The sequence below is a fragment of the Lynx rufus genome, unplaced genomic scaffold (assembly GCF_022079265.1).
Source record: "Lynx rufus isolate CCGP_SWC_20201006 ecotype Redwood Valley unplaced genomic scaffold, mLynRuf1.p SCAF_18, whole genome shotgun sequence".
Classification (NCBI taxonomy): Eukaryota; Metazoa; Chordata; class Mammalia; order Carnivora; family Felidae; genus Lynx; species Lynx rufus.
In genome coordinates this window covers 40400121-40413720 of record NW_025814832.1, presented here as the reverse complement: position 1 = coordinate 40413720, position 13600 = coordinate 40400121, and the positions used below count along the sequence as shown (strand labels likewise).

The 13600-nt window shown below is 49.0% G+C and overlaps 1 protein-coding gene across 1 annotated transcript in view; it reads left to right on the top strand.

Moving 5' to 3' along the window:
* Positions 1 to 13600, top strand: part of ITGB3 (integrin subunit beta 3) — a 54791-nt gene that overhangs the window by 37242 nt on the left and 3949 nt on the right. Inside the window, exons 11-13 of the mRNA XM_047081664.1 lie at positions 3738 to 3960; positions 5361 to 5461; positions 7618 to 7737. Of these exons, the coding sequence (XP_046937620.1) occupies positions 3738 to 3960; positions 5361 to 5461; positions 7618 to 7737 (444 nt within the window). The remainder of the gene's footprint in view (positions 1 to 3737; positions 3961 to 5360; positions 5462 to 7617; positions 7738 to 13600) is intronic.

Sequence of the window (13600 nt, the reverse complement as noted above, 5' to 3'; positions counted from 1 at the left end):
TCATGACCTGAGCTGAAGTCGGAGACTTAACTGACTGAGCCACCCAAGTGCCCCATAAATCTATGTCATTCTAAAGCATGCCCAAGTCACATAAAAAAGACTTCTTTTTATTATCTACAACATTGTTTCCTTTATTCATGTCAGCAAAATTTGACAAAGATTGGAAAAAAATGGTAGCAGGGAGATTAGGGGAGAAAGAGATCAGGCATGGACCCCCCACAGCAGTTTGAATTAGAGGGTGAGGGAGGAATTTCAGCTCATTTTACTAGTGAATAGTACTTACATCATATTCAGAGTACCAAAAGGAATGGTAAGTTTGATGTGGGAGACCACGGGGAGTAGGCTGGGGCTGAGGGGAAGAGGGTTGTCCTACGTGAGGCCTACAGATAGCCCCTTGGGGGCACCAGGGACAGAGGGAGGGCCACTTCTCCTCCAAGCCTCATGGTTCCTGGTCTGGTATGAGGCTGGGTGGGAGGGACCGCGGGCAGAGTGTGTTTCCTTCAGCTGCTGGCCCCACCGATGCTGCGAAACAAAGCCGTCGGGTTCAGCAGCCTGCTTCCTGTCTCTCACTGGTGCAAGCACAGCTCGTCAGCAATGCGCTCCACCCAGTTCACGAGGGAACCCCAGGCAGCCGCTCAGAGGCCTCCCTCCCCCACTGCCAGCCCGGGTGTCGTGTGCCTACTGGCTGCAGGTCTGGATCCTGTGGTGCCGCCGTCACACTCCCCAGTGACGGATGCTCAGGGACACACACTTATTGAGCACCTGTTCTGTGCCAGGCACTCAGTCCACACGGGTGAACAGGGGGCACGCGTGATTCCTGACCACTCAGCTTGTAGACCAGTTCACCATTGTCTCTTCCCTGGGCTGCTGGCCTGGTCTGTTCTTTGCTGCAAGCAGTGGCTCACGTGGGGGGCATGCTATGACTTAGCCATTTCCCCAGCCTCTGGCCTTCCCCCTCCCCGCTGGAGGCATGGTCTTTTGTGGTCATCTGTTATCAGCACCTCGGTCGGAAACATCAGGGAGTGCATCCTTCTCCCCGAGGGACTCTTCCGCCTACCACATCCATGAGCATAGATTGATCAGACACCCCTGAGCCAGGTTCTGTGCTGTAGTGTTGTGGGATAGGGAGGCATGAATAAGACAGTTTTGCCCTTAATTAACTTACCTGAGGATAATTCACAACATGAGGCAGAACGTGCCAGATCTTAGAAGTGAGGTGTCCTTGGGGCGCCTCGGTGGCTCAGTTGGTTAAGCGTCCAACTTTGGCTCAGGTCATGATCTCGTGGTTTGTGAGTTTGAGCCCTGCATTGGGCTCTGTGTTGACAGCTCAGAGCCTGGAGCCTGCTTCCGATTCTGTGTCTTCCCCTCTCTCTGCCCCTCCACACACTCTCACTCTGTCTCTCTGTCTCTCAAAAATAAATAAAACGTTTTAAAAAAAATTAAAAAAAGAAAAGAAGTGAGTTGTCCCTGGGGAATGTTATAGGAGTCTCCTGGAAAGAGACTCAGTGTGGACAGAGGAGGCCTGGGTGGCTTCATGGAGGAAGTAGGATGTCAGATAAAGGGTCGGCTCATAAGGCAGAGAGGAGTGGGGCTGAGCATCGGCCTGGGGGTCACGCTTTATAGGGAGAGGTCATTCCCTCTGACCTAAAATACTTGCTCCTCCCTTACCCCTCCCCCTCCCTCATCTCCACCCCTCCCCTGCTGCCTTCTTTTCTATTTCCCTCCTCTTTCTTACACTCTCTCTTCATTTCTCACCCTCCTCCTCTGACTTTGCTGTGAACCCAGGCTCAGCCACCCTTTTGCTGGAGGGATGCCAGTCCTGTGACATTACCACACTGTAGCTTCCTTCTGAGGGCTGACCCTGCCAGGGCTCGGGCTCGGCCTGCCGGCTCCGGCCCGCCACTCTACTTCCAGCTTCGCTCCGTGGCTGGCCTGGCAGACCATCTTCTCAAAGGTTACTTTGTTTGGCCTCACAAAGGAAACACTATGGGACAAGGGTTTCTGAGGAGGCGGAGGCCTCCGGGTGGTGCCAGACCTTTGTGGCGTCTGCCTTTCCCCGTTCGGGAGCCACCACTGAAAGCTGCTTGTAGTAGACACTGTGGGGCCCTTCCAGCTGCTGTTAGGGCTGCTGATAATGGCTCACAGCTGCCCCTTCCTTGGAATTATCTTCAGCTGACAGGAGCCGTCTTGCCCTCAGACCTTGGCCAATGACTGGTGGACAAAGGTTACACAAGACCATTCCCTTTGCCTCCGGGTGGAGCGGGCTCTACTCTCCAGATATTTGGAGCTGGGGCAGCTGACCTTATGTTTACCATCCAGAAAGAAGCAGACATCTCTTTCCAAGGCAGCGAAGGTGTGTCTGAGTCTTGAATGCCAGTGTATTCAAGTATAATTCAAGTATAATTCAAGTGTATTACTAGAGGATGGTGCTAGGATCACTGGCAGAGAGACTCATTGACCAAGGGCCGCTAGTCAGACCCACTGGAGTCCCTGGGGAGCAGAAGATGCCAGCTAGTGTCTGTTTGAGCCTATGCACCTCGCTCTCCTCCACCATCTTGGGGCCCATCCGCTCACACAGTGACATGATTTTCAGACCTGTTGACGTTACTTCCCCTTGGCTCCCTGCCTTTCCTCTGATTAACAGTCAGATTTTTATTATTCATCCACTTCTTCCCGATTCGGAATCCTTGAGAATGAGTCACCTTTTCTTCTGAGTTTGGGAGAGCCAAGTTTTCAAGCCTTGTTAAGTGATTAGGGGGATGTAGCACTGAGAGTTAACACCTGCATTTAACAACCTACCCCCCCCCCACCCCAATCTCTCTTTCCCATTCCTACATTCATGCAGTAAAGTGAGTAGGTCTTTCCTACTAGGGCTGATGGCTCTCTGCAGTACTGTGATAATACAACACAGGGCACATGCTGGTGAATGTGTGTGTGGTTCCCAGGATTTTTTTTTCTTTTTTAATGTTTATTTACTTATTTTGTGTGTGAGAGAGAGAGAGGGAGAGAGAGAATCCCAAGCAGGCTCCAGGCTGTCAGCCCAGAGCCTGACGCAGGGCTTGACCTCACTAACCAAACTGTGAGATCATGACCTGAGCTGAAATCAATAGTCAGATGCTTAACCAACTGAGCCACCAGGCACCCTACCCAGGAACTTAACTAGGACATAAGCTCCATGGTAATAGGGACCTTTCCTGTCTCATTCACTGCCGAATCTCCAGTGCCCAGCGTGAGCTCAATAAATATTTGTTGCATAAATGGATAAAGAAACATTAACTGCATGACTACTGTATTTCAGACGTTACGCTAATCCCTACCGACGGACAAATTGATATGTCCTCTCTCACTGTGGAGCTCAAAATCTAGAAAGAGAAACAGATAGGCAAGCAAATGGGCTGGTCATGAGGGTTAAGATAGAGGTATATGTAAGTGCTGAGAGAACACGTAGTAGACAGTTAATTTGCTCTGGGGAGGTCAGAAAAAGTTATGGGGAGGAAGGAACTTTTGAGTTGAGCTTTGAAAGGTAAGTGGGAGTTTGGTAGCGATCACAGGACGAAAGGGCGTCAAGGCAGAGCTAGCAGCGTGAGGCTAGAAGGATAGAAGGTGGTGACGCTTCCGTGGGGTGTTAATGAGTGGCCGTGGGAGGAGGGTGGATGAGGGTAAAGCTGGAGAGCGGGCTGAGCCGCGGGTTGGGGCCCCTCACCTGCTGCCCGCCCCCTCGGGCTGTGTGCTTTCAGGTCACGGCCAGTGCAGCTGTGGGGACTGTCTGTGTGACTCCGACTGGACCGGCTTCTACTGCAACTGCACCACGCGCACCGACACCTGCATGTCCAGCAACGGGCTGCTGTGCAGCGGCCGGGGCAAGTGTGAGTGCGGCAGCTGCGTGTGCATCCAGCCCGGCTCCTACGGGGACACCTGTGAGAAGTGCCCCACCTGCCCTGACGCCTGCACCTTTAAGAAGTGAGTGGGCAGAGAAGTGAGTTGGAGCCAGTCGGGTGCTAGAAGGAGGGAGGGGTCCCCCAGGCTAGAATCCCCAACCCTCCAGGTTCTTATTCGCCAAAGCTTCAGGAGGAGGCGTCCGCTGCAGCTAAGAGGCTAGCTTTCCTCTTCCCACGGAAAAGTTTGGGCAAAGATGGAGGTAGAGCCAACCATGCAGGGGCCAAAGTAGCACCCGCTGGACTCCAGTTGGAGAAACCCCTCTCCTGGGATGGCATCCTGAATCCCTGAGTTGGGAGGAAGGCTAAACCAGGGAACTTCTGGGGAACGTTCTCATGTTCCGATCCTGTGGGAGAGTTGGGCTGGAGTTATGAAGGATTCTGTGAAAGAGGAGATGTTCGCTAGTACAAACTCCACTCATCTGGGGTCAGGGGAAGCTCCTGCTATTTGTCTTGCCACTTTAAGCAGGGCTGGGCTCATAGGCATGCGACCTGTGCATTCGTACAGAGCCCTGTGCTTAGAAGGGCCCCATGCTTGGTTTACCGCTCTGCCGGCACTGTCTTGTAATGCTTAGGGATTTTTTTTAAAAAAAAATTTTTTTTTTTCAACGTTTATTTATTTTTGGGACAGAGAGAGACAGCATGAACGGGGGAGGGGCAGAGAGAGAGGGAGACACAGAATCGGAAACAGGCTCCAGGCTCTGAGCCATCAGTCCAGAGCCCGACACGGGGCTCGAACTCCCAGACCGCGAGATCGTGACCTGGCTGAAGTCGGACGCTTAACCGACTGCGCCACCCAGGCGCCCCGCTTAGGGATTTTTGAACAAGGGACCTGACATCTTCTTTTGTGCTGGGTCCCCAGATTACATGACCGGTTCTGCCTTTAAGGCTCCTGGAAGTGGCACACGCCTCACCTCCTGTCACACTCTCGGATGGGACATGAAGAAGTTTAATGAGGGGACTGGGGCCTTCTGCCTGCCAGGCCCTGCCTCTGGGTGAGGAGGAACTCCCACCCCTGAACTCCAGACCCGACCCTCTGGGTCCCCCAGAATTGCCTTACAGGGGTTTTTGTTTCGGTGTTTGTTTTCCGAGGTGGGGCAGCTTTCTGGTGTGTGGAGGTCAGAGCTGGACTGACACACACGTAGGTTTGCTCCTCTCTCGTCTTTTTTGTTTATTTATTTTTGAGAGAGAGAGGGAGACAGAGTGCAACTGGGGGAGGGGCAGAGAGAGGGACACATAGAATCTCAAACAGACTCCAGACTCTGAGCTGTCAGCACAGAGCCTGACGCGGGGCTCGAACTCGCGGGGCTCAAACTCAAAGACGGCGAGATCATGACCTGAGCCAAAGTCGGATGCTTAACTGACTGAGCCACCCAGGCGTCCCTCTCCTCCCTTGTCTTAATCTCTGTGTCATCTCTCTTTTAGGGAGTGTGTGGAGTGTAAGAAATTTGACCGGGGAGACCTACGTAAAGAAAATACCTGCAGCCGTTACTGTCGTGATGAGATTGAGTCTGTGAAGGAGCTCAGTAAGTTCAGCATGTCTTAGAATCGCGCACATATGCGGCTGCGGAAGTTTTCAGTTGATCCCAGAACGTGTCTATGTCTCATCAGTAAAATGGAAGAGTAATCCCGGCCTCAAAGGCGTGTTGTACAGACCTGATGCACACGAGGCACTTAATAAAGGCCAGCTTCCCTGAGTCCTCTTGTGCCCTCTGCTAATTTGTTCCACAGTCCCTCCCCATTCTGCTGCTTCCTGGAACCCACAGACTCAGCAAGACCCTACAGACAACTTTTAAAGTATGTAGAAATCAACCCTAACTTGACCTCCCCAGGGAAAGGAAGACAATGCATCCCATTTTACGGATGAAGAAACCTAGGCTAGGTGACGTCAGTTTAGGAGGCTAGTAACCATTTACTGAGTTTACTTAACTGAGAGTGTTAAGCAATGCCCAGGCATACTGCTCTGCTGGTTTGGAGGGAAACCTTCACCCTTATGGATTTTAGCTAAAATCATAATGCTGTAGCCTTTTTTGGCTCTCTGGAGCCCTTCCTAGAATAAGACAGATAAAAATACATGGTGAGCAAAACTCTTGCCTGCAGTCATTCTAGTTTGAATTTCACCTTGACCGAAAAGGGGATAATCTTTGTTGCTGTCAGCGCATCTGATGTGGTTATCTGGGTCAGCTAGGCATTGGTTGGTCTAGGGAGATGGCAATCTCTCCTGAGATAGCTGTCTCTCACGAAGGCAGGAAACATGTTTTCAGTGAGAGCCACAGTGAGACACAGCCAGTCAGTCGGCTTCTGGCTGGGGGTGTTACAGAAAAGGGTCAGCTCTCTGGATCCTTTGGCTAATATCAGAAGTGGGGCTGGTGGGGGGGGGTGAGGGGCATGATTTGGGGATTGAGTTTGAAGAGACGGCTTTTCCTCCTGAGGAGACTCGGTATGCTGTGATTAGCTCAGGCAGGTGAGACTGCTGAGAGAGATGTGAGATGTTATTATTACCTAGACCAGAGGGGAATCTCAGGTTAGTTGAACATATTTCTGTTACCCCCTACCCCCGTGCCATGATAATCATAAAGATAAATGCTTGTTTGTATGGAATTGTGTAACTTATAAAAGTTAGGCAAGTATCTTTTCATACACATGATCTTGTCTTTTTCTCAGCCACCTAGTAGAGTAGAACTGTGGTACTGTTGTTATCTTCATTTTGCAGATGAGCAAACTGAATCTCAGGAAAGCTACATAACTTGCCCGAACAAGTTAAGCTTAGAACTGAATCTGGAAATCCTTACTCTTTCCACTGTACTCTTATACCACTAGTTTTCGGGAGGCTCATTGAGTTCAAGTCTGATACTATACTTGATCTTAGCCAAAAGGCCGAGAAGCAATATTGAGTTCAAGTCTGGTATGCTCTGAGACTCCTGTTTTAGTTCTGTTCCATCACGTACTTGTGTTGACCTTGGTGCATTTGCTTAACGTCATCGTGTGTCAGTTTTACCTGTCTGGTTGCATCACTATAGGACGTGATGCAAATGATAGAGGGGCACCTATAGTTTCCCTGTCAGAATAACAGGCTTCAGAATTAGAAGGGGTGAAGCCTACAAAAAAGTGATGGGAGTCAGAGAAGAGAGGCTGGCTCTGGAGAGGAACACTGGATCAGACGCAGAAACGGAAGAAATGTAAGGGCTTTGCCAACAAACTATTGAGAATAGTTGAGCCAGGAGGGAAAGGAAAGAGAGGGAAGGGAACACCCTTCTGTATTAGGTACTGTTCACTTGACGTCATTTAGTTCTCTACCAGTGTTGTGAGGTGGGTTATCCTTTTCCTTTCATAGATGAAGAAAGAGCCAGTGAGGTCAAGTAACTTCCCCAATATTACGCAGCTGACAGGTGGTAGAGCCAGGCTTTGAATCACACTGTGTCATGTGTTCTGTCATGTCCCTTCCAAGGGAAGGAATACGAACCAAAAAGGGTCTAGGAGGGACAAAAGTCAGCAGCGAGGGTCATCTAGAGGCAATTGCCAGGCACAACAGCCATCTCAAATCTAGGCATCTTGCCTAATGTCAGGCATAGGGTTTCCTGTTGCATACTTTCTCAGAAGTCCCATGACTGGGGTTTGGGGATGGCCCCGTCTTCCAGGAATTGCCTTGTTTTTCACTCTCCCATATTTTCCCCTTCCTCAGAGGATACTGGCAAGGATGCAGTGAACTGCACGTACAAGAATGAAGATGACTGTGTTGTCAGATTCCAGTACTATGAAGACTCCAGTGGAAAGTCCATTCTCTATGTGGTAGAGGAGCCAGGTGCGTGAACCACCAGGGCCCCTGACGCTGCACCTATAGGGAGAGGGAGAGCCACGTTAGGCAGCAATTTCCACCCATTACGCCTCTTACACAGAACAGCCAAGTTAAGACTACCTTACAAGTGGTAAGTTAGGGCCTGTCATCTGGGTGTGGGAGATATTTAAATACCGATCTTAGTGAGAAAGTGACTTGCTAATTGAGGAGACAGAAAAAGAAGGTGGGTAAGGAAAGGAAGAAGGTAGATATGGATCCCACCAAGGGACAAAATACATCCTGGCATTTTTTTGAGGGGACAGTATTAAGAAGTGAGGAATTTAAAGTCTGGGACTCTTCAGTGTCCGCTCTACTTAAGGTCAGGTGGTTGCCAAGGGCAACCTGTTCGCTGCTTCAGAGGAAGGCCTGATGCTTTGAGGTGTTGACCTTACCAGGGTCACCATGAGACACAGTACTGGGTTTGAGGCACCAACCCAAGGTGTTCTGAGCACTGAAAAGATAGTGCTTGCTCTCACAGCCTTCTGGAAGCAGGAGGAGCTCATCCTTCATACACAGACCAACCACAGGTTTGTCGCCATCCAGCATAGTAGATTAGCTCGCTTCCCCTTACCACCCCCGTCTCCTTCCTTTCTCTTACACAACAGACGAAGCTATGAATCACTAGACAATATTTTCGAGTACTTATTGTATATCAGGCGGTAGACTAGGTGCTGGGAATATAACAATAAATAAAGCAGATGTGGCACTCACAGGCCAGGGGGAGAGGGACATGTAAATTGATAGTGATACTGCTGAGGGACAAGGGCTGTGCCAAGGCGGGGGGTAGACAGGAGCTTCTGTGAGTGAAGGAACAATGTCTGAAGGCAGAGACTAAGTCAGCTGGTTGTTCGTCAGTTGATTCCCACAGTGGTAGAAATTTCTTCAAATCCTCCTTCAGACCAGGGTCCAGCAAACACTTTCTATTCAGGGCCAGGGGTTAAATATTTTAGGCTTTGGCGGCACCTGGGTGGCTCAGTTGGTTAGGTGTCTGACTCTTGATTTCAGCTCAGGTCATGATCTCACAGTTCATCAGTTTGAGCCCCACATTGTGCTCCGCACTGGCAGTATGGAGCCCGCTTGGGATTCTCTCTCTCTCTCTCTCTCTCTCTCTCTCTCTGTCTCTCTCTCTCTCTGCCCCTCACCCACTCGTGCTTTCTCTCTCTCAAAATAAATATTTTAGGCTTTGTGGGCCTTGTGGTCTCTGCCATGACTACTCTGCCATCGTAACAGGAAGGCAGCCATAGTCTATATTTAATGCACAAGCCTAAGTATATTTAGAAAGACAGGTGGCAAGCCACATTTGGCTCCCAGACAATAGCTTGCTGGCCCCTGCTTTAGGAAAGTGGGTCTCAAACTTTTCTATGTTCCCCTTGTTAAAAAATCAAGAGTCCTGAGCCCCATGCTGCTTCCATGAGCCTCTATGTTCTTTTTATTTGATTTTTTATTACATTTTTATTTTATTTTATTTTAAAAAAAAAATTTTTTTTTCAACGTTTATTTATTTTTGGGACAGAGAGAGACAGAGCATGAACGGGGGAGGGGCAGAGAGAGAGGGAGACACAGAATCGGAAACAGGCTCCAGGCTCTGAGCCATCAGCCCAGAGCCCGACGCGGGGCTCGAACTCACGGACCGCGAGATCGTGACCTGGCTGAAGTCGGACGCTTAACCGACTGTGCCACCCAGGCGCCCCTTTTATTACATTTTTAAATGTTTATTCATTTTTTGAGAGAAAGATGGAGCACGAGTCAAGAGAAAGATGGGAGGGGCAGAGGGAGAGGGAGACACAGAATCCGAAGCAGGCTCCAGGCTCTGAGCCCAACACAGGGCTCGAACCCATGAACTGTGAGATCATGACCTGAGCCAAAGTCAGACACTTAACTGACTGAGCCACCCAGGTGTCCCCAGCCTCTGTGTTCTTGAATAGTGCTCCTGGCAGTTGTGAGACGCCCCAATATTTGAGTGCCTCTGCTTTGGACACATCACTTCCCCTAGTGAGCCTTCTCAGACCTCCTCCATCATCCTTTCTTCTGATTCGGTTGGGTGCTCCTGTTTGAGTCCCAGAGCAGTTGTGTTTCCCTTAGATGGGCCTTCATTCCACCATTAACTTGCTTCTTTAATCACCCATCTCCCTCAGTAGATCACGTGCTCCACGAACACACGAACCATCTGTCTTATCTATTGTTATATCTCCATACTTGGCTCAGTCATCTACAGAGAAGATACTTAGTAAACGGGTTTTGAATGAGTTACTAGGACTGATTATTCGAGTTGACAGGCGGGCTTGCATACATGTTGATACCTGCTCGGAGAACTTTGGCTGCTTGGAGAAGGAAGCAGGTGACAGTGGAAAGAAGCTCTACTACATCCGGGTCAGCCAGGGTGTTGCTGGCTGCATGGGTACCGGAGAGCATGGCGCCCCCTACCGTGATATTGTTCACCTGCCTTTCCCAGGGCTCTCACCCTTCAGAAGGGAGAAGGAAGGTAAAGGAAAGGGTATGACCTTAGTTTGATTTAGCGACTCAAGGGAAAGCTGACATGGTAAGGGGAGAGGGCAGAGTCTGGGTATGTATCTGTGGGGGAGCACATGTGGATTATTTGGCCATGACCCCTCACACTTTCCCGCCCACCTGTGTTAACACGTTTCATGGATTTTTCCACACCCGCCCTATTTGCACCTTTGTGCTTTCTCATTTCTGAAGGGCAGTATGTTCTTGCTTTGGGGTTTAACGTTACTTCATCTCTGCTATAACAATCCTTGCAGGTGCTTCTGCTGTAACACCAAAATTTTTTGGCTTGATATTCTTAGACTGGAATCCACTACCTGGAATTATGGGGCAGAAAGATGGTGATAACCTGAGCTGTACAAATAACCCCCCAGGGTGGGGGGTGGAGTAGCTTTTCTGATGTAGATCCCATCCTCCACATGAGGAGATGGGACCCCAGACCCATATTCCCTATCTTGTTGCCCTGGAATTCTGAATTTGACCTCTCTTCTCACCTACCGCCCCCAACTATTTTCAGGGGTTCTGGCTTTGTGCAGAATGTGTCATCTGAGGTCCCAGAGCATAGGAGGGGATTATTCTCATTCTCTTCCCCAACTCATGCCTTTGTGGATGGTCTCCCTGAAGGGCTGGGCCACTGCAAGGCAGTAGAGACAGCACTGCCAAAGGGCTTGGCCTTGACTGGGTGGTGTTCAGCCTACTATGTGGAGTGGGCTCGGCTGAGCTGGGTCCTTATCACTCCCAGATAGAGTTGCCTCGTCGAATACAATATGTCCCATTCAACATTTAGTACCTACTTAGGCTGAAAAATTATTGTTTATCTGAAATTCAAGTTTAACTGGATTTCCTGTGCTTTTGCCAAACCTGCTAGCCCTGCCCAGTCTTTCCTGACTTTGGGTCGCCAGATGGGTCCTCATCACCGTGGCTGAGAGATCTCTCTAGAGACCAGCTGATCTCGTCATCTTCTTCCAGGAATCCTGCCATCTACTCCTTTCAGGACAAATGCTTAATAGATGTTTTTGCCTGAAGACCTCTTGACATTCTACCTGTCCCGCCCATGCTGACATGCGGAATTGAAGAGATTTCACTCTGAGGTTTGAGGGTCAGCCCTCTCTTCCCAAGAATTCATGATTGTTGTTCCCGGAAGAGCTGGTGCCCTTCACTCCTGGGAACTCAGACACTGGAACCTCACAGCCTCTCTCCAGATGCTCCTTTAATTATAGACAGGTTATAATTTGGTAGCTTGGGAAATAGCCAGCTTGGGTCTGCATCGGTGGTTGTTTTTGGGTCATGTGTGGTGAGCATAGGGTGTATGTTTAGAGAAGAAGGTGGGAGACAGTGTGGAAAGTGGGCATGACCACCTCTCCAGACCCATCAATACCCGTATAGCCAAACACCTAATTACATAACACCTGAGAAGTTACTGGAGTGAGGTCACCCATCAGACACCTGTGGTTTATGGGAAGCAGAGCTCTGCAGAGCACAGTCCGCTTGGTCTTCAGAGGGGTGATGCACCTCTGTCTGTGTTGGTTGTTGACTAGGGTTGAACAGGAAGTCGGCTTTCAATAGGGTTAGGATTAAAGATGACGAAATATTTTGGGAAGGAACCCAAAATATTGTCTGGGTTGGCAGGCTTCCTGGTCTCTAAGTGTGCTAACAAGGTCATTAGGTTCCCAGCCCTCAGAGATGTACATATCCAAACCAGAGAAACAAATACAAATGCCTAAGGAGCTAGGTAAATAAATTAATGAAAACAGTCAGGTGTAACAAGAACACAAGTAATAACAGTAGCTGATCGTTATTGAGCACTGAGTCTGTGCTAGGCAGAGTTCTGAGTTCTTTAAATATATTTAACTTATTTATTTTTACAGGTTTCTTTTTTTTAAAATATTTATTTTGTGGGAGAGAGAGAGAGAGTGTGCACGAGTTGGGGAGAGGGGCAGAGAGAGAGAGGGAGAGAGAATCCCAAGCAGGCTTCATGATCAGCATGGAGCCCGATGCCTGGGTGGCTCAGCTGGTTAGGCGTCCTACTTCAGCTCAGCTCACGATCTTGCAGTTCGTGGGTTCAAGCCCCTATTGGGCTCTGTGCTGACAGCTCAGAGCCTGGAGCCTGCTTCAGATTCTGTGTCTCCCTCTCTCTCTGCTCCTCCCCTACTCATGCGCTCTCTCTCTCTCTCTCTCTCTCTCTCTCTCTAAAAAATAAATAATCATTAAAAAAATAAATAAGTTGGGGTGCCTGGGTGGCGCAGTGGGTGTTCGACTTCAGCTCAGGTCATGATCTCACAGTTCATGAGATCGAGCCCCGTGTTGGGCTCTGTGCTGACAGCTCAGAGTCCGGAGCCTGCTTTGGATTCTGTGTCTCCCTGTCTCTCTGCCCCTCCCCCATACATGCTCTGTCTCTGTCTCTCTCAAAAATAAATAAATGTTAAAAACAATTTTTAAAAGTATATATTTAACTATTCTTCATAAGTTTTGGAATTCAGTGCTATTACTTTCTCCATTTTAAACATGGAGAGATAGGAAACAGACACCCAGAAAGGTTAAATAGTTTATCAAAGGTCACATAGCAAAGTAAGTTGTCAGCCAGGATTCGAACCCTGGCGGTCTAGCTCCAGAGCCCACAGTAGCACAGCCTCCATGACAAGTTACATGTTGCCTCTGTTTAGTGGAGAAAAGAGGGTGGTGGCAAGTCTGGCAAACTAGAAAATGTGGCCCATCTAAAGGGGACAGCAGCTACTCACATCTAACCAGGGCTGCCCTGTGGGTGCAGTGTTTCCAGACCTTTTCATTTATGTTTAAAAAAAATTTTTTTTTACTTTTATTTATTTTTGAGAAACAGAGTGAGACAAAGCATGAGCAGGGGAGGGGCAGAGAGAGAAGGAGACACAGAATCTGAAGCAGGCTCCAGGCTCTGAGCAAGCAGTCAGCACAGAGCCTGATGCGGGGCTTGAACCCACGAACTGTGAGATCATGACCTGAGCCGAAGTCGGACGCTCAACCGACTGAGCCACCCAGGCGCCTCTATTTATTCATGTTTTTAAAGGGAAGAAGAAGAATCTGAAGTTTTAGGGGGATAATCTCCTGATTATTTAATGCTGCCAACAAAATAAAAATTTAATCAAGCTTTTGTTTTAAATCCAGTAGAGTTAACATAAAATCAACTTTTTAATAAACACTTGAGTAGGTTAGATTCTACCGGGGGTGACCTGCTTATGACCTCTAATTTAAACTACTCAGGACAGATTATTGCTGTCTTAAATATTGGTACTCCCCCCCCCCCTTTAAAATTTTTGATTTATTTTGTAAGCCCTGTTTTCCTCAGAGAGAT